Raw genomic sequence first — 24,030 nt, 5'->3', positions numbered from 1 at the left:
TAGCCAAGGGATATACACAGACTTATGGGGTAGATTATCAAGAGACTTTTGCCCCAGTAGCTAAAATGAATATAGTAAGGGCGTTACTGTCGTTGGCTGCTAACTATAATTGGGATTTGCAACAATTTGATGTAAAAAATGCGTTTCTCCATGGTGATCTAGAAGAGGAGATATACATGGACATTCCACCGGGTTTTGGAGAAGGCATTAAAGGGAACAAAGTTTGTCAGTTGAAGAAAGCATTATACGGTCTCAAACAATCTTCGAGAGCATGGTTTGGAAGGTTTACGAAGGTAATACTGAGTACAGGTTACAAGCAAAGTCAAGGTGACCACACATTGTTTATCAAACACACAGCCTCAGAGAGAGTTACTGCACTATTAGTCTATGTGGATGGTATAATCGTTACTGGGAATGATAAAAAGGAGAAGGAAGCATTGAAAAACTACCTTGCTAGAGAATTTGAGATAAAAGACTTGGGGAGACTAAAGTATTTTCTCGGAATGGAAGTTGCACATTCTAAACAAGGCATCTTTATCTCTCAACAAAAGTATGTTGTTGATCTTTTGAGAGAAACAGAAAATATGGCATGTAAACCAGCTTCCACGCCTATAGATCCCAATCATAAACTTGGATAAGCCCACGAGAATGCAAGTTTAGACAAGGAGATGTTCCAAAGACTAGTTGGAAAACTCATTTATCTTGCACATACACGACCGGATATTGCATATGCTGTAAGTGTAATAAGTCAGTTTATGCATAATCCTAAAGAAGTTCATCTGCAGGTTGTTCATCGAATTCTGCACTTTTTGAAAGCCAATCCAGGAAAAGGAATTTTATTCAGAAGAAATGGAGGACTGACACTTGAAGCATATAGAGATGTCGATTATGCAGGATCTCCAGTAGATAGACGGTCCACTTCTGGTTATTGTACCTTCTTAGGAGGAAACTTAGTCACTTGGAGGAGTAAGAAGCAAAATGTAATGGCTCGGTCAAGTGCAGAGGCAGAATTCCGGGCTATGGCACAAGGAGTGTGTGAATTACTCTCGTTGAAGATAATTTTAGAAGACCTGAAGATTCCACGAGAAGATACTATGAAACTATATTGTGACAACAAGTCAGCCATCAACATTGCTCACAATCCTGTTCAACATGACAAGACGAAACACATCGAAATTGACCGACACTTTATAAAAGAGAAACTGGACAACAAATTGATTTGCACTCCCTATGTATCTACAAAAGGACAACTGGCCGATGTACTTACTAAAGGGCTCAATAGTACAGGCTTTCGGAGAATTATAGCCAAGCTGGGAATGGAGGATCTCTATTCACCAGCTTGAGGGGGAGTGTTGGAAAACGTGGGGTTATTGGTTCAGATCTGAAAATAGAATTGTATATATTCCTAGGATTGTGGAAGGATTGATTTAGAAAGTTTTTTCTTTCTATTTCTTTCTTTCTATTTTTGTACTTTCTATTTTCTCTTCTTTCTATTTTTTCTTCTTTCTATTTTCTTTTCTTTCTATTTTTCTTTCTTTCTATTTATTGCAGCAGCTTACTGTATAAATATGCCCATTGGCAATAGAATGAAACATATCAGTATTCTACCATTCCAAAACAGTATCAATCTTTAATTCCACCGAAATCTAACACTTGTCCTCTTGTTGAGTTGGAAAATATTATGTAGTTGATTCCAGTTACAAAAATATGCCTGGTTTCTGATGTACAAGAGCATTGGTGCTCTAGACTTTGTGGGAGGAAAGAAACACAAGAATCTTTGAAGGGAAGGAAAGAAGCAAGGAAGCTATTATTTGAGAGAATTATAGTGAAGGTTGCACATTGGATTGGGTGACGACTTTGGATTTGTTTTCAGACTTCTCGATGGATATTTTTTCAGAAAATGTGGTGCATTTCCAGCCTCTTCTTCTAAGAAATCAAAGCTAATAAAGGAAACGATACCACCAGAAAGGGGCAAGATAAAAGTTGAACTTTGATCGAAGCAGTAGGAGAAATCCTGGTCCTTCTAGGATAGAAGTAATAAGAGATGAGAATGGTTTTTTACTTGCGATGTACTCGGTCCCAATATGGGAAGGAGACCCCATCAAGGAAGAACTGAAAGCAGCAGTGGTTCGGGTGCAGAAGGCAAACGAATTGGGGTTTGACAAACTAGTTATTGAAGGAGATTTCAAAGTAATTATAAGTTGGTTATCGAAAAGGATTGCAGCAAACTTGAACTACAGAAATGAAATAAGATGTATTGGCTGGCATTCTAGAGAATTGTAATTGGTAATACCATGGGTACAAAGATCAGCTGACATTTTGGTTAATGGGTTAGCAATACAAAGGGACTAGGCAACAAATGTTTATCTTTGTTTTTTGTTTTTATCAGCAAAGCATATTCAATAATTAAATTTGAAGTTAAATTTTAGTTCAGCTGTTGGACCATTTGCATTCTCATGATGAAGTTCCCAAATTGATAGGTTAGTTTCATTAGATGATCCTCACACAGTTTAAAAACTTGTATCAAAATATTCCAGTTAGATAATGCTATGGAATATGTTAAGAAGAGTCATGCTATTCAGTGTTTTAAAAGAGCAAGGCACAAAAAGGCACAGGGGCCAATTTGCACCTGAGGCGCAAGGGGAAGCGTGTGCCTTTTTGAAGCAAGGTGCAAAAATACAAAAAAAAAATGTTAAAAATCAAAAAAAGAGTCAGAAAATTCAAAAAAAATATGAAACATAATTTTAATAAAAAATGTAAAACTTAAATTTTAAAAATAAAAATAAAATCAAACATATAAAACATTTTCAAGCATGTAAAACCCACAATCTCTTTTTTTCCTCAATTGCATAACTTCAAGTAGCTAATGTGATGTAAAACATATTACATTCCTGATTCTACGAGCTGCCTTTGTGCCACGCCGCTCAAGGCAAGCCCGAACAAGTCCATGTTAGGGTCTTAAGTTCTTAGATCTCACACAAAAAACAATGATTTTATAATTTTAATTGCCTTTTTAGAAGATATTTTATTAGGATTGTTGAGCAAGAGCAAGTGAAGAGAGGAGAGGAGAAGAGAGGAGAGGTGAGTCGAGTGACTGAAAGCCCTCCAGAACATAGGGGCGAATGAATGAATTTATTATTTATACTAGTCCAGTCGAACAATAAAAACATAAGAGAAATTACAACAGTACCCTTATGGTAATAAACCTGAATACACAAACAACTGTCAACACTCCCCCTCAAGTCGGAGCATAGATATCAATCATGCCCAACTTGTCACAAAGATCATGATGTCTGGAAAGGATTAAACCCTTTGTAAAGATGTTTACAAGCTAGTTCTCAAAAGTGACATAGGGGGTACACACTTCGCCTGTGATAACTTTCTCTCTGATAAAATGCATGTCAACTTCGATGTGCTTTGTTCTATCATGTAGCACCGGATTGGCAGCAATGCTTATAGCTGCTTTGTAATCACAAAATAGAGTTATAGGTTTGGCCACTAGGAAACCCAACTCCCCCAACAAATTCTTTATCCACATGCCTTCAGCAACCCCGTGGGCCATAGCATGATGTTCAGCTTCAACACTGGATCTAGCCACCACATTTTGCTTTTTACTCCTCCATGTAACAAGGTTCCCTCCTATAAAGGTGCAGTAGCCACTGTCAGACTTTCTATCACTTTGGGATCCAGCCCAATCTGCATCTGTATAAACTTCAACTTTCAAATGTTCGTGCTTTTGAAATAACAAACCAGTACCCGGATACTTCTTTAGATATCGGAGGATTCTCTCTGTTGCTTCAAGATGGGAAGACCTAGGAGCATGCATGAACTGACTGAGGACACCAACAGCATATGCAATGTCTGGACGAGTCATAGAAAGGTATAACAATCTCCCTACAAGCCTCTGAAACTATTTCACATCCTTGAGAGATTCACCACAACTGTCACCTAATTTATGGTTGGGGTAAATGGGAGAGTCAACTGGCTTCACCCCCATCTTTCTAGTGTCCTGAAGTAAATCTAGGACATATTTCCTTTGAGAAATGAAGATACCCTTCTTTGATCGAGCAACTTCAATTCCAAAGAAGTATCTGGCAGGTCCTAGATCCTTCACTTCAAACTGAGTGGCAAGAAAAAGTTTCAATTTCTGAATTTCATCCTCCCAGTCACCAATAACAATTATGTCATCCACATATACAATTAGAGCAACAATTTTACCTTCTTTTTTTCACAAACAGTGTGTAATCTGATTGACATTGCATGTATCCTTTCTGATGAACTGCCACATGGAATCTGCTGAACCAAGCTCTCAGTGATTGTTTCAGCCCGTATAAGGAATTCTTCAACTTGCACACTTTCTGTTCAATGCCTTGAGCTAGAAAACCAAGAGGTTGAATCATATACACTTCCTCTTCAAGGTCACCATTCAAGAATGCATTCTTGATGTCAAACTGGTGTAAAACCCAATCCAGATTAGCCGCAAGAGAGAAAGGGACTCTAATGAAATTCATCTTGGCAACGGGGGCAAAAGTTTCTGCATAATCAATTCCATACACTTGAGTAAATCCCTTTGCCACTAAACGAGTTTTATACCTTTCCACTGTTCCATCAGCCTTATGTTTGACTGTGAACACCCATTTACATCCTACTGAAGCAGCTTCTGCCACATTCTTAGGGATAGGGACACTGTCAATAGAGGTAAGGAAAGCACGGAATGAGGGTTAAATGTTCTCAGAGGAGACAAAGTTGGAAATGGGATGTTTTGTGGTGCACAATCTAACACCCTTCCTATGAGCAATAGGGCGATCAAGATCTTAGCAGTAGAGGAATCATTTTCAAAAGATTCAAGGACATCATCGGGAGCCAAAATACCTGAGTAAGTATGATCCTCCCACGAGGAGTCTGGTGGCACTGGAGGTACAGCTTCTAGATTCTCTACAGCTCTTGAATTTGATTGGCCTTTGCGACGACGAAAAAAAACACGAAAAGGCGGAGGGTCAAGGAGAGAGGGAAGCTGAATCAGTTTCTCCTCATGCCTACACTCCCCTTGAGGAGAAACAAGATAGAAAGGCTCATCTTCAAAGAAAGAAAAATCCATGGAGACATAGAATTTACGAGAAACAGGATCAAAACAACGGTATCCCTTTTGAGTGAAGGAGTAACCAAGAAATATGCAAGGGATAGCACGAGAATCCAATTTCCCACGATTGGGAGACAGATTTTGGACAAAACATCGACAACCAAAGACACGAGGAGGAATAGAAAGAAGAAGATCCTTAGGAAAGAGAAGTTGTTGTGGGGCTTTGTACTCTAACCGACGAGAGGGCATACGGTATAAGGTAAGTGGAACAAAGAACAGCTTCAAGCCAAAACCGTTTCGGAACATTCATATGAAGTAGTAAACCCCGAGCCACTTCAAGGAGAAGTCGGTTCTTCCGTTCGGCCACACCATTTTGTTGTGGTGTGCAGGCACAAGAGCTACGGTGAAGGGAACCATGCAAAGCAAAAAATTCCGTGAGGTCACTATGAAAAAATTCTTTTGCATTGTCTGATTGAAAATTTTGGATTTCAGTTTGAAATTGTGAAGGCCATCCGCTGGAAATCTTGAATGACTTTTGGTACTTCTTCCCTGGTTCGCATCGGGTATACCCAAGTATATCTAGAATAATCATCAATGAGGGTAATGAAATACTTGTAACCACTCTCAGATGGTAAAGTAACAGGGCCCCATACATCAGAATGAACAATGTGAAACGGAGATTTAGATTTACTATTTCTTTGAAAAAATGAGTTCTACAATGCTTACTCAACTGACAGTTTGACAAGAAAATCAGAAATAGACATTGACTTAAACAGTTCTGGGAATACAACTTTCAAAGACTCAAAAGACAAATGACCAAGACGACAATGCCATAAATAGACTTTTTTCTTACAGGATTGACTCATAGACCGACTCATAGACTCTGTAACATGAAGACCAACATTATTCTCCAGCATGTAAAGTCCATCAGCCCTACGACCCCTACCAATCGTCCTCCCCGAGGCCAGATCCAAAATCACACAATGAAAAGGGAAAAAAGTCACTGAGCAATTCAAGGAATTAGTAACACTACTAACAGAGAACAAATTAATGGAAAATTTTGGAACATGAAGGACATCAGAAAGGGTAAGACCAAGAGGAAGAGAGAGATAGTTCCTTGACCAGCTATGGAAGAGTATGATCCATCGGCTAGTCTCACCTTGTCTCTTCCAAAAAGAGGGTGATAGGTTTGAAAGTAAGAGGACGTACCAGTCATATGTTTTGATGCTCCAGAATCAATGATCCATGGGGAGTCAGTGGTGTGAAAAGCAACATGGAAAGCAGTGGCAAGGTTACCTGACGTGGATGCAAATGAGGTTGACGGAGGAGCATCCATCTGACGAATTGCTCTACCATAGATCTCTAAATGGTCATGAAAGGAATTCATAATGTCCTCCCTCGGGTCAGGTCCAGTGAGATGTGTCTAAGTCACAGTAGAAATGGGGGGTTGATTCTCCCGAGTAACCATGTTGGCCATGTGATATTTCTTTTTATTTTGCTGTCCGTACTTCTTATTCACCTTTGAACATTGCTTCTTAGTCAGATCTTGAGCCCATTTTGGTTTCCCATGAAGATCCCAATAGGTATCTTTGGTGTGTCAGGGTTTCTGGCAATGAGTGCACCACAATTTGTCCTTATCTTCTGCTTTTTTTTCTGGAGATCTCCTTTCCGGGAAGAAGATCCCACACCAGTATAGACACCCCCTTTTGCAACAAACACAACAGCATCCCCACCAGGGTTGTTCATCAAATTTCTCCTACTTTCTTCAGACTGTACAAGAGCATAGATTTCCTGAACAGATGGGAGATCCTTTGAGCTTAAAATCTGAACCCTGATAGATTCATACATAGGATTCAGACCATGTAAGAATGCAAACACCCTTTGCTGGGAGACAAGCTACTTGTACTTCTTAGAATCCTCATCACACTTCCAATTCACACTCTGGTAGTTATCCAACTCCTTCCAGATAGATGTTAAGTCAGAGTAATAAACCGATAAACACCTCTGCCCCTGTCTACAAGTAGAAGATGCTGCCTGCAATTGATAAATTTTGGCATAGTGTCGCAATTTTGAATATGTAGACTTTGCTTGTTCCCAGATTTCATTTGCAGTTTCAGCCCACATGAAATTCTTCCTGATTTGAGGTTGCATGGAAACCAAGAGCCAGGACATAACAATAATGTTCTCCTGATTCCATCTATCATATTCAGCACTCCCAGAGGATGGTTCTTTTATCCTCCCATTAATATAGCCTATCTTCCCCCTTGCAATGATGTATAATTTGATCCCTCTTGACCACTCCAGGTAATTTAAACCAGCAAGAGGGACAACAGCCATAGGAAAGGATAGGTCACCCCCACCCATTCCATTCAGCATTGAGGAAACTCCAGATGTGGTTGAATCTTCAATGCCCATGATATCAGAATAAAAATTGAAACAGCAACCAAAAGAGTACAGTCGCACAAGGCTATTGCAGAAATAGGTCCTTTTGACCACCGGTTTCACTGAGAGCAAAAAAACAGAACACTACTGTTGCAATACAAGAACAGGTCCTTCTGACCTACAGTTTCACTGAGAACAAAACAACAAACTGAACATTATTGTTGCAGTACAAGAACAAGTCCTTCTAACCTACAGTTTCACTGAGAACAAACAACAAATTGAACACTGTTGTTGCAGTACTGAAACATGTCCTTCTGACCTACGGTTTCACTGAAACAAGTCTGCACACTGCTGTTGCAGTACAAGAACAGGTCTAAATGACCTAATTAGTAGGCCTGATAGCTAACCAGTCAAGGAGATCAACAGGGTAGCCAAACAGTCAATCAATAAGATTAATATTGAGCAGACAATCAACAGTCCACAATACCAATAAAAAAAGTTTGAATATAGTTACTATGTTAAAGAATACAGTCACTTAACAGTAAGGCAGCCGAACAGTTCATCAAACAATAGGCAATCGAACAGACAACAGTAGGGCAGCCGAGGAGACAATAGTATGGTACTAAACCTGAATACACAAACAATTGTCAACAAGGATAAATGAATAAACAACGTTAGCAAATAGGAGGAAACAAGGTTCCCATGGAGAATGATACATCCATAGAGATATAATACTAATACTTTTGGGAAACAAAGTTCCCACCTCTCTCTTCCTTCTTTTTAAAACCTACTAATGCCTATTTTATAACTCCTTCCCCCCTCCTTTCTCTACCCTACCCATGGTCTTCCGCCTCCTTTAAATTCTCCTCCTTCGCGTGGATATCTACCACCCATCCACTCAATCTCAAGCCTTCCACATGACCCTCTCTTACTAATTTACCTACTACCTCATCCTCTTCTTCTTCCTCTCCTCCCCTAGCCTAACTCTTTGACTTCCCCCCATTCCATTGTCTCCTCCTTCACCCTGCCTCCTAAGATTCCCACATCTCTGTCATCACCTCTCCCCTTTGCTCTTAAATGTGTTCCATCTTCTCCTTCCACAATAAATCTCGACTTGTAATATTCCCCTGAAAAGTTAAGCACCATCCTAAATGGAATGGCAGAGACGTCCTCAGTCTCAATCAATATCCTCACCATATCCAATTTCTCCTAGGATCTATTTTTGTCATCATAATTCAAAAATCTTCCACACATGTTGTTGATCTCCACAAATGTTAGAACTCTCCATGCATGCAGATGTATTCCAATCACCCCAATCCACATTTCCTATTTCCTTCTACCACCAAGCACTTCCCCTACTGCCAGGAACCACCAGTCGAGACACAAATAGAGATCTCCCTTTCTTCATCTCTCAAACTCCAGGATCCATTTAACTTCCTCACCCCCAAAACCCTCTCTTCCCCATTCTAGATTTGCCCAAGCTTTAAGTTTTTCTATCTCCGTTTCTTTCCCACCAAACTAGCATATAACACCCCATTCCCATACCAACCCTATTGACGTCAACAAAAATCTCTGCCATATCCATTTTTGAGGGGGAAGAATGAGGGGTATTGGTGTTCTCTAATAAGAAAATTGGGGTTGGGTAGACTAGAATTAAGGAACTCAGCTTTCTCTCCAATAGTATAATAAGCCCCACACACCCCATTCACCTCCTCCGAATAGGCAGCAACCTGATCCTCTATTCAAATCAAGCCCAGGAAACGACTTTTGGGCTTCCCCACTTAGTGCCCCTCCCTCCTCCATATGACTTTCTTTGTACATTTTTGCCCCCACCCCTTCATTCGAATTTTCCTTACCTAGATCAAAATCCTCTCCTTTGACTTTCTTCTCTTTTTGACTATTAAACTCTCAACATCCTCTATTACAAACATTGCATTATGGGGAAGATGGTTTTGGAGATTTTATAGTGAACATTCTATGGAGAAAGGTTATTGAGGAGAAGTATGGCTTAAGAAGCAACGGGTGGGACATGATGGATTCCAATCTTCCTTATGGATGCACAATGTGGAAAGTCATTTATAGAGCTTTTGATAAGTATACTAAAGGCTTAAAGCTCAAAGTGGAGGATGGGGAGGAGGCTGTATTTTTTGGTTGGACCCTTGGGTGTGGGGATAGTGCTATAAAAGATGTGTTCTCGCTTTAACGTGGCTGGAAACAGGTAAGCCTCAGTTGCAGATTGTGATGGAGAACAGTAGGATTATTTGGTCACCCTCCAAGAGAATTTTTAATGATTGGGAACTGAATTTGGTGGCCCTTCTGTATGAAGCCCTTCAAAATCAACAGCTAAACCTGCAAGTTCAAGATACAAGATGTTTGAAGTGGACAAAATCTGGGGAGTTCTTTGTGAATTTCTTCTATTTGGGTCTTGTTGGTGAGGCAAGGTCTTTTTTCCCTAGCAAGATCATTTAGGAAAATGCAGCCCCCTCCAAAGTAAAATTCTTCCTTTGGGTAGCTGCTTTGGAAAAATTCTTAACAAAGACCATGCTGTTGAAGATAAATTTCTGAGAAGTGAAATCAACGAATTTATTCTCGGACTTCACTCACGATGATATAAACAGATTGTAGGACACAGTTAAATCTTTCCAGGGATATCCATTGGTTTTTCAATGGACCCCAAGGTCAACCAACAGTTTCACAGATCACTTATCAAAGCAAGGGGTAAACAGGGAACAATGATTCTGTGCCAACTTGTAAGTAAAAAGTTATAACTTTTCTGTTAGCTGATGTCCTGTGATTAAGTTTGTTTTGGGTAGCCGAAGCTACCGAAAAGCGGTAAATTTATCTCTATTAATAAATTTTTTGTTGCCGATCAAAAAAAAAAGACCTTGCTGTTGAAGAAAGTTTTTATTGTTAGAGATTTTATTTGTACTTTTTGTAACTACAAGGAGACTTTTTTTTTATAAATAACTTCATTTCCATTAAATTGATGATTGGTTACAAGAAAGTCCCTTTAGAGGCGCGAGGTGTCGCCTCTCCTAACAGCAAATACAAGAACTATAACAGAAATTACATGAATGTTTATGTTAAAACAAGAGTTACAGTTGTGGTAACTACAAGGAGACTTCAAGTCACTTATTTCTGCACTGTAGTTTTAGTGCTTCAATATGGAACTATTTTCTTGGAGCTATTTTCGGTGCAAGATCTATTAAAGGGCTGGGCCAGCTGGCATGTCCTGGGTATGTCTAGAAAAGGAAAGATTTGTTGGTCTGCAATTTTGTGGGCCATTTGTCTTGAAAGAAACTGCAGAGTCTTTGAGCAGAAGGTGCTGACAGAATCAGTGGTGATTAATGCAGCAGTAGGGTTCTTAAAGGACTGGCTGTCTGTCCATAGTATATTTAGAAATGATACTTTTTCTTCTTTTTGAAGGTGTAATTTTTTGGAGGTCCCTAATTGGGTGTTATATACAGTTTCTCATTGTACAGAGGACCACACTTTAGATTTCAATACAATTTACAATTTACTATACTTTACCTTTCTCAAAAAAAAGACATTATTAAACCAAAATATACATTTTGTGTGTTTATATACTATATTCTTCATTTTATTGATAAAGTTTGTAAATAAAGTAGAAAAAGAAAGGGAAAAACAAAGAAGGTCAGGAAACCTGTCTTACACAATAGAAGGAAAGGAGAAAGTAGGGGGAAGAAGAAAAGTAGGTTTCAAGGAAGGAATACGATCTGTATACCTTCCTCTTGACCTGCACTATAGCATTGTTCATTAAACATGCAAAAATTACAAAAATGCCCATATTAATTGATTCTTAACGTGGCAATACCAGATTATATCAAATGACTAAAATTCCCTTGTGGGCAAACATTTCAACACTGCCCCCTCAAGCTAGAGCATAATATCATAGAGTTCCAGCTTGTTGCAAATATAATCCATCCTAGTATGACACAAGCTCTTTGTAAACAAGTCTGTCGGTTGTTCTTCTGACTTGACATAAGGAATCACAATATCTCCATTTGTCACCTTTTCTTTTACAAAATGGCAGTCAACTTCTATATGTTTGGTCCTGTCATGGAAAACTGAGTTGCAAGTAATATGAGTACCAACTTGATTATCACAAAACAACTTGGTAGCAGGCTTCCAATAAGAACACCTATTTCTTGAAGGAGATGTTTCAGCCATATCAACTCACAGGTGGTGTGGTCCATTGCCCTATACTCAGATTCAGCACTACTTCTAGCAACTACACTTTGCTTCTTACTTTCCCAAGTAATGAGATTACTACACAGCAAAGTAAAGTACCCTGTAGTAGACCTGTCCATTGAGGAACCTGCCCAATTTACATCAGAATATCCCTCTAAGGTTAGTTCTCTCCCTTTCTTGTATAGTAATCCCCAGCCTGGGGCACCTTTCAGGTATCTTAATACTCTTACAACACCTTCCCAGTGAATGACTGTGGGATTCTGCATGAACTGACTCAGAACCCCAACATTGAAGGAGTCATCAAGACAAGTGATGGTGAGATAAATCAACTTGCCAACTAATCTCCTATACATTCCAGGATCATTGAATGGTTCCCCCTGGCTATCAGTCATTTTTCACATTAGGGTCCATAGCAAGGAGATTCTCCACTTCAAACGGGCTACTTCAATACCCAAGAAATACTTTAAGGATCCTAAGTCCTTGGTTTGAAAGTGTTGTTGCAAAATTTGTTTCAAACCATCAATCCCATTAGCATCACTACCAGCATAGTTGTCAAGGCGATGCCTAGGCAGCAAGACGCCCTTGGAGGCTCTCCTTGCCCAGTCGCCAAGTAGTTTTGTGCACTATGTTATAAAATACTTTTATATTTTTAATTTTTTAACATTATAATTATAAAATAGGCATTATTAAACTAGAATACTCATCTTATGTGTTTATGTACTAATTTCTTTTTATTATTTTCTTATTTGTTAGGGTTTAGTCAACACAAACATTGCTAACTGCTGTATTGAAACCATGGTTCAAAGTATTGATACACCTCTGTGTATCGGCAGAGGTGTATCAGCACTTATAACGATACTCCCCCTATTTTTTTTATTTCTTTGGTTTTCAATTTCATTTTTAAATACGCACACACACACACACACACACACATACACACACACACACATATATTAAAAAAACGGGTTCCCGAAAACACCTGTAAACATGTGTATTGGGGCGCAAAAGATAAAATACAATACACCCAATACGGGGTGTATCATATCGAAGTTTTGATCCTTGATTGAATGCTCAAAGATTTCAGAACCCGAACCAATAAGCAAGGGAAAAAACTTAAAATTTTGTCTAATCAACACATTTTCTTCTTACAGATCTTCTTCTTCTTCCACCTTTTCTTTTCTTTTTTTCCTATAACAAAAGTAGGGGTTCATCCCCTATATTTTTTGAATTTTCTTTCCTTTGTTCCTTTTCTTCTAATGAAATGTTGATTTTCTAAACTTAAAGCATGAAATTTATACTTCTCTTATGAAAACTGTGGATAATTATTAAGCAAAGAAGGTTATGGAACCTAGGGAACTACCCTAGGATATATGGTTTTACTTAAAAAATATCCATCACCTAAGAATCACCTAGGCGCCCGCCTAGGCAACTAGGCGACAAGGCGCCCCCTATCGCCTAGCCTCACCTTGGCGCCTTAAAAACTATGACTACCCGTAGTTATTATGTTATCAACATACACTACCAAAATGATCTTCCCAAATGTGGTATCCCTGCCGAAGACTTAATGGTCAACTCCACATTACTCGAGACCAACCTCCTATACAACACTGTTGAACCTACCAAACCAGGCTCGTGGTGATTGCATGAGTCAATAGAACTTTTGTATGCACAACCTTCTTCAAATCAATCTTCTTGTTTAATTTTTTGCATTTACCCAATGGAAAAATCATAGTCTCTTCCTTCGTGTACCTCAACTTCCTCAAACCCTTGTTCCCCATGCACATCGACACCCACATCCTCAGATTCTCAGTAATTGGAGAGATGCCTCCCAAAAATCCCAGAGAAGGCTACTTCTAAAGGAAATCAAAGAACTTAACAGGAAGGATCTTAAGAAGATAACGGTCCAACTCTTGTCTAGAGGAACTCTATATCTCCAGTTTTCCATATTTCATCATAATTTATTATTCAAACTTCCACTAAGCACAACACATATTAAGAAGATATAATATGTAATAGACACCCAAAGAGATGAATCCCAACATCCATAAAGAGGAGTGATGCGGCACGATCCGGGCACTCCTAGCTGGCTGCTGACTGGCTCCTTGCTAGCAACGGACGGCACCTGAGAGGAAGAAGATGAAGGATTCCCGGGGGATTTGCCCAGCGGGAATACTCCGAAGCTTAAGTTAGAACGGTGGGGAGAAAGAAAAGAGTGTAATAAGAGTGTAGGTCACACTAGATCACTGTGTTCTCAAGATTAGCTCGAGAGCAAGTAAGATAATTCAAGTTTAGATGAAAAATCCGAGAGCCCTCTCCCCTTCGACTAAAGGGCTTTTATAGGGGCGTTCTTGTCAAATCGGGCGTAACCGCCATTGGGCTTCTGTCGCAGCCGTTACCTACCAGGGCTGCGCAGGTGACCGTTGTAGGGTACTACCCTCTTGGATGAGTGACACGTCCCTAAGGGGCAGGCACGCCACCATCTGTCGAGAGACGTGGGTGCAGACTGTCAAAAAGGCAGGGACTGCGCCGTCGGTTGAGAGATGTGGCGCAATCTGACGGGTACGGTCTTGTCAGGTAGAAGCTTCCTGAGAGCGTCGCGAGCTACCTTGTCGCATAGCGAACTATCTTTGCCGCGAGCTACTTTGTAGCGAGCTCCTAGGGATACTTCAAGGTGGCCCTTATCAAGGTTGTCTTTGGGGTAGTTCTTCTGCCTAAGTGTTGGAGCGAGCTGGTTACCCTAGCTCACGAGTTGGGATAGTCTTGGAGTATTCCCTTTCAGTAGCTCGGGGGACCTCGAGCTCGCGTTGTAGCGAGCTCCCCCTACAGTGAGCTATGACGTAGTGAGCTGTTCTGCAGGCTCGCTACTTAGTCGCAGCCAGGCTATGGTGCTGAGTTGTTGCTCGTGCTGAGTCAGGTTCACGTGTCATCATCTCAAAGGGTCGGGTCAAATCATCCTCCATCAAGGAGGCTGCTAGCTAAGGAAAAAAGAATAGGGAGGATTTTAAAAGGGTTTTCATTGATCATGAACGAGAGGAGCTCTTTATCCCCATTTTTCACATTTTACCATAATTCGTTTTTTTTTTTACCAGCAAGGGTAAATTTTATTAAACATTATATAAAACTTGAGATTACAATTATGTGGGTAAGTTGCCCACACCCATAGGAAAACCAAATACAACTAGAACTGCAGTCCCCAAACCCAACCTTACAATTTGGTCCAAAATAATCCGTTATTGAAACTTCAAAAAAAGCATATACCACGTTAATAAGACATAATATAGAAGAGACACTAACTCTCAAACAATGGAACATAGCTTCTAGAATTGAAAATGTGTTCAAACTCAAATGAGATCAAAACTGCAATGCATGGATAACTAGGTAATGTATGGACATACAAGTGCTCCTTGGACAAGATCATAAGCCTGCAAAAATATCATAACACATAATTAATGTGAGAATAAACCAATATTAGTACATAAAAATGACTAAGTAAAAAGTTTTCCCAAAAGCATAACAACAAAATCAGTGACAACAAATGAAACAGGAAACTCTTTAAGTACCAAGATTCCAGAAGGTTTAGCCACATCTTGGCCACGAGGAGGTCTCTCCTCCACTAAAGCCATACAAATGCTTGGTCTGATAATTCCATGAGATCTCTTTGAGTGTGTTAGTGATAATCGACCACCGCAATCATCCTAAAACCAGAAGAAGCAAATTGATAAGAACATAAACCCAGAAAATATAGAAAATTACTTTGTCCTCACTATCTAGGGGCCACTTCTTGGTGTGATGGTAAAATCTTGGGGTGATGAGTAAGAGAATGTAGGCTGAAGTCTGAGAACAGCCACTTTGTGCCAAAATAAATGACAAAGGTTAGGTTGTATCGAGTCCACCCTTCCCAAAACCTGAGATAGCTAGGGCCAATATTGGATAATGGCCTTTACTTTGGTCCTCATTGTTTCTGTTTTTCTTTTTTTTTCTTTTGGTCATAAAATGGAATTTGAGCTACACATAGCTGGGACCAAAGGGTGTCAAGGTGCAAGGCAAGGCGTGCACCCTTTTGAAGAAAAGCACAAATGTATTGAATTTTTTCAAAAAAAAATAATTTGAAAATACAAATAAAATAATAATGATTCAGAAATTAAATGCATACTTGAATTTTACAAAAACTAAATGTTTTAAAAAGCCAATTATCTCAAGTTAAAACATATATATATATAAACATAACATATAAATATAGAAGCACTCAACAATTCAAGCATCTGAAATTTTCAATTTGTTTATTTCTCTCCCAATTGCATTAATCCAGGAAGCTAATGTGATTTTAAACATCTTGCATTCCTGATTCTACAAGATCATCTCTCCACCTCTATAAAGGCCCTTTAGCCAAACCCAAACAAGTCCATGCGAGGGTCCTAATTGTTTTGCCTCTATAGAAAAGAATGTTTTGTGATTTTAGGATTATTAGTCAAATATTATTTGATGAAGAATGTCTTGTATTAAGAAGAATGAGAAAACACTAGCAAAAGGATTAAGAGGATTCTGTCAAAGTGTCAGCAAGCACAAGAAACCCACTACAAGAAAAATAAATCCAATAAGAATAGAGAGGAGAATGAGAAAGATACAATAAGGTGCACAAACTGTGAGAAACCCAAACACAGGAAGATATGTTGAGATAATGTTGGCAAGCCCAAAAAGTTCTACCAGAAGCCTGAGAAGAAGTATAACTCAGCTAATATTGCGACCAACTCACCTCCTCAAGACTCTCAGATCAGTGTTTTAAAAAACCAACCAAGAGGCTGAACAATTTTTGCCTCTGGGTTACAGTTCAGCAATTTGACTATCCAGGTCAGACAGGTCAGACCATGACAAGACAGCACATTATATATGTTTGCTGGAACACAGCAGCCGAAGAAGAAGAAGAAGAAGAAGAAGAAGATGAAGATGAAGAGAAGAAGATTTGAGAAAGGCGGCATACCTACTTCAGCCGGCCCTACAATCATATATAGATGATTATAAAATATTGTTACATGAATGGACTAGAATGCCCCTGATTAGTGATGGGACACCTAGACAAATAAAACATTAAACAAGTTTAGGCCCAATAACTAAGAACTTAAGACACAAATATGACTAACATAAACACTAAAACAGTCGAACCAACACTCCCCCTCAAGCTAAGCATGGATGTCAGTCATGTTTAGCTTGCCAAGTAAGTTTGAGAACTTCGTTGAAGCTAGTCCTTTAGTTAACACATCTGCAATCTACATCTCGGAAGGAGTATAAGGAATACAGAGTTCTCCTGAAACGATTATTTCTCTAACGAAGTGTCGGTCAATCTCAATGTGCTTCGTCCTATCATGTTGCACTGGATTATTTGCAATGTTGATGGCAGCCTTGTTGTCACAATACAGCCTGAGAGGACACTCGACCTTTATCCCGAGCTCACCAAGAAGGGTCCTAAGCCACAGTAGTTCAGCAACACCATGAGCCATAGCTCGATATTCAGCCTCTGCACTTGATCTGGCAACCACATTCTGCTTTTTACTTCGCCATGTAACCAGATTTCCTCCAACAAACGTGCAATACCCAAAAGTAGACTTCTTGTCTCCAACAGAGCCAGTCCAATCAGCATCAGTATACGCTTCAACTTCAATTTTATTGTGTTTTTTGAACAGAATACCCTTCCGAACATTAAAACTTACCAAACCCCTGAAGTTCTGGTTATATTTCATTATACCCTTCCGAACATTCACCCAATAAGAGTTTGAAACCTCCCTTGATTTCCACCCAAACCTCACTACCCCATACTTCCCTACCACCACTTAAAAATGACTCCCTCTCCCTCTCCAGCCAAAGCTAAAAATTTTTCTAGGCACCCAAGGTGACAACCCCACCCCCCATCTTGAAGAACCAAAAAAAGGATCCCCAAATACACCTTGTGTAGCAGCACTTGACCAACAAATGCAAAATGCTTCCTGCTTCTAGCTCACAAAGAACACACTTATTTCCTATGTGATACCCTCTTCTCTTCAAATGATCCTAAGTGAGGGTGTTGTCCAATCTAATGGGAATCAACTTAAGGTGTATCGAAAGAGAACCAAAGTTGCTCCTATGCTTATTTGGCATCATTATAATGACATGGGCCCCCATGGGAGCTGGGATAGCAGTGGATCCACTTAGGATGACCTTAGAGTCTTCAATCCACCTTAAGATGCTTTTTGTGGGGTTGAGTCTTCTATTGGACAGAACCTATTTGGCTTTTTCACATTTCTGGACAGCTACAATATTTTTTTAATTTTGCATGTTTAGGGGTTATATTCAGGACAAGGCTTAGTATAGTAATTTCGCTTTGTTTGACTTTATGTTTGTAATTGTTTGGGGTAGGTGTTCTCTAATCTAACTTCTTTTTGGCAAGCTAACTTGGGGAGGGGGGGGGGGGGGGGGGAGGGGGAAAGCTTCTTTGTTTCTCTACAGAATTTGGTGTGATTGCCTAGGATTTTCAACTTATTTCCATCTCTTCTCTTCCTTCTCTGTTTGGTATCAAAACATAGACCAAGGCTATGACAACTTGTAGTGGAAGGAACTTTAGAGGCAGATTGACTAATGGGCAATGGGGTGATTTCATTTACATGATCATGGAAATAGTTGATGCATTGGAAGTTCAAGTCAAGGACAAGTTAATACTGCAAGTACCAATAGAGAGGCTTCTTCTAGTGCCCCAAGGAATGGTGGGGAACCTATGGATGAAGCTAAAACAAGGAAGGAGAGACTTGAACCTGAACCACAAACCCATGATCCACAAGATTATGGGCATGACTCACCCAAGGAAGATGATTTTGGAAACTATGATGGTGTTGATTTGCACGATAATGATGTAGATGTTTCCCTTGTGAATGTTGTGAGACAAATACATTCTATTCCAAAAAAAGAGGAGGATTGGAGGCAAACTACAATTTTCAAACATTGGTTAGGTGTGGAAATCAAGCTAAAAAGCTTATTATTGATGTCGGTAGCCACATGAATGTGGTGTCTGAATCAACTGTTGAGCACTTGAAGTTGCCAACGGAACCACATCCTCACCCATACAAAGTTGTTTGGATCGACAACACCTCCCTTCCGATAACTAAATGATGTTTGGTTTCTTTTTCCATTCATCAATGCTCAGATTCTATTCGGTGTGATGTTATTCCCATGAATGTTATCCACATTTTACTAGGGCGACCTTGGCTATATGATTGGGGATGTATACCATTGTGGAAAGCTAAACACCTATGACTTCATGTTTAATAACCAGCAAGTTATTTTAATGCCAATGTCAACACTTGTACCACTTGTACATGCGCCTCTAGAAGTACACAAGATGTTCTCAGATTTTTTAGATGTAGCACTAGAAGAACTTACTAATGAGTTGCAAGTTGCAACCAATGTGCAACATCTAACATGCTATTGATTTTGTCCCAAGTTCACAACTTCCCAACTTGCCTGCATATCGCATGAACCTAATAGAACATGTTGAACTCAAAAGGAAAGTTGAAGAGTTGTTGTCTAAAGGCTTCATCCAAGAAAGTCTTAGTCCTTGTGCAGTTCCAGCCCTTTTAACACCAAAGAAAGATGGCTCTTGGAATATATGTGTTGATAGACAAGCCATTAATATGACACCATCAAATATAAGTTTCCTATTCCTAGACTTGATATGCTTCACATGATGGCTGGTGCAACAATCTTTTCCAAGATAGATCTTAAGAGTGGGTACCATCAGATTAGAATTCAACCCAATGACAAATGGAAGACAGCACTCAGGACCAAGGATGGATTATATGAGTGATTGGTTATGCCCTTTGCTCTCTCTAATGTACCTAGCACTTCTATGCATGTTATGAATTGGACACTCCAGTGACACACCAGTTTATGATCTAAGTTTGTGAAGACTAGCGTTTCTTGCATCAGCTCCACAAAATTTCCTCCCAGTCCCCATTAAAGAAAAACCTGTCCAAACTAGTGTTTTTGCTTAAGTCATATCAATGTTTCTTGGTATGTCTGGTAATATTATGGGTTGGAGTCAACCTGTTGGGTGATTGGGTTTTCTGTTCAGTGAGGTTTTTGACTTTATCATGTCGTTACTAGTGGTATTTCAAGCAATAATGGAGTTCAAACTTGATGGAAAGAATTATTTCGAATGATCCCAATCTATAAATATGTATACTGGGGATATTGGAAGTTGGGAAAAATTAACTGAATTGGGAAGACAAAAGAACCCAGTGAAGATGACCCATCATATGCGAAGTGAGTCAGAAAACCTGATTATCATGTCTTGGTTTCTGAATTCAATGCTTCCACATATCAGTAGGATTTGTGTGTACCTTCAATCTGCTAAAGAGGAGGTTTGAAAATTATTGCATAACATACTCTCAGGAAATTGTTTCACCTTCATTAGAGGGAGAAATCCATGGAAGAATACTCTACACTCTGAAGAATGTGGGAATGAGGTGAATCATAATCAGCTATTTGACCCAGAATGTATTCCAGACAGTGATCATAATGGCAAAATACATTTAATACTGAATTAACAAGATTTAAAAAAAAAAAAGAAGAAAAAGAAGAAAAAAAGCGCAATTATCCGGCTCTTATTGGGGGTATTTTCGTCAGACCTGCATTTCCGACGACGAAAATGAAGCTGATATCTATTGGGACTTGGGAGCTCAACCATACCTCGAAGAAACGCCTCGATATCCTTGTTTTCACATTTCGATTGAATTTGCAAGTTGAAGAGAAACCCAACTCGTTCCCCGCAAATGCAAGCGATCTCTGCCTGAGCCCACTCGGCGTAAAATTTGAAATTCCCGCCATTTTAGCAGATCAACGAGAATTCGTTGACTTCATGCGAGGAAACGAATTAGAGCTTTGTTTGAAAGAAAGTCTGGAGTTCTCGGTGGGAGATCCAAAAGAAATTCGGGAGCTTGGGATTTGAGAGTTCAGGCACTAATGGGGCTTCGGCTCTGGAGAGGAGCTTTAGGGCTTCTAACGGGGAAAATTAGGCTTTGCATAGAGAGAAGAATTTCGGAATGATGGAAGCGGAGACTCCAAGGTGTCTCTGCTGTCTCCAGTCTCCACAACACTCCGCTCACATGGGGTCGCTTACATTTCAATCGAACATGTGGCAATGCCGCAATGGTCTCTCAAGTTAAAATTACGGTAATACCCTTATTGTCTGTCAAGTTGCCAATAAAACATGTTCCAACCCTCGATCAACAGGGAGCGGGTCCTATAGCCCATGCTCTGTGAAGAGGAAGGACGACCATAAAATAGATGGCACGCCGCCGCACGTCAGTGTAAGACCGTGAGGACGGTTAAAGTCGTTAACCAACAACGTATATAAAATTCTGAACATCACTGTCAGTGTCATCACCACCACCAAACTTACCTGCACGAGGCATCGTAAACTGAATAAAATGGACGGTCATGATTGTCTTAACTTTATCATGCCGGGAGGAGATCGTGACATGGGTCCCACATACTCGCAAATTGCAAATAATCTTCTGGTGAGCCTGAGCCATGTTGCGAGTTGAGTTCTGCCAACAAAATATGACCCTCCACCAGCTTGATCCGGCACATATTATCATGAGATTGCTATGCATAAAATGTGCAGTGTGAGATAATGGTACTAGAGGGTTGGAACATGTTTTGGTTAACCAAAATTTTGGTTAACCAAACTGATTGGTTCGATTTTGGTTCAATATTTTAAAAAACCAAAAGTCCCAATTCGATTTTGATTAATCAAAATAGAAAATCAGTAGTTAATCGAACTGACTGGTATACATATATTTATATATATTATATATTTTTTATATTTTTTATACATTATAAATTAATAAATATGCATTATATATAAATATATATAATATATAATTTATTATTTATTATTTAAAATATAATATTATATATATACTTCTAGTATTATATATATATATATATATATTCACCTCGGCTCAACTGGTGCTTCGGTTTTCCGCAATCTCTAACTTCACTTCGGTAAGATGTTGTCTTCTTCGTCCTTTGACTCCTCTTGTTCATCTTCCTCTTCTTTTAGTTTTGGTAGTGAGTCCGAGTCAAGGTCTCTTGTTGAGGCCACCATGCTTGCTATTCGTGAGGCCGATGGCTAGGGGCCAAGGTCGATGAACTTGGGGTTGATGCCGCAGAGTTGGAGGAGGTCGCGGTCTAGGGGGGCAAAGTTGATGAGGCTAAGGTCGAAGTAGTGATTGAGGAGGGGGTTGACCTTCCTCTACGGTCCAACAGCCGATTTGGGTCTCCTCTATGTTGCTTGACTCCTAGGGACTTGGCCCGAATCAGAGCCTTGTACTGTATACCTGAGGAGTATGAGTTAAGGTGCCCGGGTGCTAGTGAGAGAGCCACCTCGGCTCGGCCAGGCGAGTTTTGCATTTACGAGCACAACCTAATGGTCGGGTTGAGGTTTCCTTTAAGTGAGGGAATCACCATGGTGTTGAGGTGGTTCTGCGTCCAGCCCATCTAGTTGGTGCCAAACTCTTTTAGGTACTTAGTGGATCTATTGTGTTACAGTTTGGTCCATGGTTTGGAAGTCACTCTGCGGATGTTTGTCTACTTTCTACAATTGAAGAAGCACCTGTAGGGGTACCACTACTTCTTGGTTCGACATCATAATAAGGTGTTTGTTGGGGCTCTGTCTTCGATGAAGCGCTGGCTGTTCCCCGCTAAGCTGCAAAAGCCGAGGGCCAAGGTGAAGGTGCCAACCACAACTATACTTACCGAGGAGGAGAAGGTATCCATTAGGCAAATAGAGAGGATAGACGTGCTGGAGTGCACATCATTCTCAATGTTAATCCATGCCAGGATGATGAGTGAGACAGTCGGTTTGTGTGTTCTATTGGGCTCTTTTTCAATTCCGAACTCTTTACTTGGTACTGATTTGGTGATGGTTTGTGCAAGTACTGAGATGGCTAGCGCTGATGAGATGGCTCAGCGCATAACGGCCACGGTGGAGAGGTTGCGGTTTACCAGGGCTCAAGGGGCACAATCGCGAGCCATCGAGCCACAACCAAGATCGACAGAGCCCACGCCTCGGTAGTCAAAGAGGTGGTGGTCAACCCAAAGGAGGAAACACAGTTCGATCACCTATCACCGCCAAGGGAGAGCATGCCAGAGAGTGGCACGGCAGATGTATTTGTGTCGCAGTGGAGAGTCCAGCTGAATGACGGGCTCAAGACGAAGGGCATCCCTGAACAGATCATTCGGGGTCTGTAGTACCCGTCATCAGGCAGGAAATTGCTGGCTTGACCAGCGGTTCCCTAGAGAGTGTGGCTCTACAGTAGGCTGCGGTGGTAAGTCCTTTCTTCTATCTCTTCAATCGTTTCACTTCAGTTAGTCACTATTGCTATTGTACTAATAGTTTATTTTCTTGCAGAACGATTGCCTGGTCGTCAGCCTAGTTGACTATCTTCGAACACTAAGGCATCTTTACGAGGCATGGCAGACTGAGGAGAAAAATAACATTGTTGGCAAGCTCAAGGGCCACATCACTGAGCTAAAGGAGGTGTAAGACGCGCTAAGGAGAGAGATCAGGGAGGCCGAGGAGAAGATAGCCCAGGCGGAGGAGGAGGGAGTTACCAAGTATAAGGCCTCGGAGGCCTACCAAAATGACTTGGATGACTTTGCCACTCGTTCTTGGGAGCAGGGGTTTAACTTTTGTTGGCAAAGGACCTAGGGGCCACTTCCCCGAGGTAGATGAAGTCATGCAAGGTCTGGGCCCGTTTGATCCCCTTACGCCAAGCGAGGAGAGCACTGCCGCCGAGGTCCCTAAGTTAGTCAAGGAGCGTCGGTCGAAGATTGAAGTGTCTCGTTCTGTGTTGCTACCTTTTTTGTTCTATTCTTTTTTCTTTTTTTTTTGCTTGTAATGTATGCGGCTCGGTAAACCGAGCCTTCTCACTTGAAAATAATTTTGATTAATGAAAAACAACTTTTTGGTCCTGAGCTATGTGTCTCTCTTCTCTTTTTTTTGCTTACCTTGGTGAATGAATTAGTCACAGGCCCCAGTCTTGTCCTATCCGAGGTCTTGGTTAGTCAAGATTATTAGTTCTCTATCTTCAGCTCCCATGCTGGAAGAGCTGCTTCCGACCTCTTGTCGTGCCGGGAATGCTCAGGGGACGTGCTCCTCAGTTGGCTCTGCTCTGTTGGTTCATCAGTTGGGTGCGCAGAGTTTGATAGCCGCCCTCTTGCCTTTGAAGGCAGGGTGTTGTTTCCACTTCGGGCTTTGGCCGTTGGAGGTCGACCAAGTTTGCTAGTCGCCCTAGGTCGGCTAGGTGTTGCCAAAGTGCGAAGGT

The 24,030-nt window shown here is 40.4% G+C and overlaps 1 protein-coding gene across 4 annotated transcripts in view; it reads right to left on the bottom strand.

Moving 5' to 3' along the window:
- The window catches only part of LOC148852921 (alpha/beta-Hydrolases superfamily protein), an 87,376-nt gene extending 66,566 nt beyond the window's left edge, over window positions 1–20,810 (bottom strand). For all 4 annotated transcript variants that reach the window (XR_016099112.1, XR_016099111.1, XM_088944252.1 and 1 more), the window contains exons 1-3: window positions 20,387–20,810; window positions 15,235–15,369; window positions 15,070–15,096 (exon numbers count right to left, since the gene is read on the bottom strand). Coding sequence is in view for 2 of the 4 variants with exons in the window: in XM_088944252.1 (XP_088800378.1) it covers window positions 15,070–15,096; window positions 15,235–15,369; window positions 20,387–20,524 (300 nt within the window). In the remaining 2 variants the exon portion in view is untranslated. The remainder of the gene's footprint in view (window positions 1–15,069; window positions 15,097–15,234; window positions 15,370–20,386) is intronic.
- Between the last annotated feature and the right edge of the window lie 3,220 nt (window positions 20,811–24,030).

This window comes from Nelumbo lutea, chromosome 5 (assembly GCF_056320005.1).
Source record: "Nelumbo lutea isolate HS-2025 chromosome 5, American lotus-T2T, whole genome shotgun sequence".
Classification (NCBI taxonomy): Eukaryota; Viridiplantae; Streptophyta; class Magnoliopsida; order Proteales; family Nelumbonaceae; genus Nelumbo; species Nelumbo lutea.
Note: the sequence above shows the minus strand (reverse complement) of the source record. Positions and strands in the feature narration are given on the sequence as shown.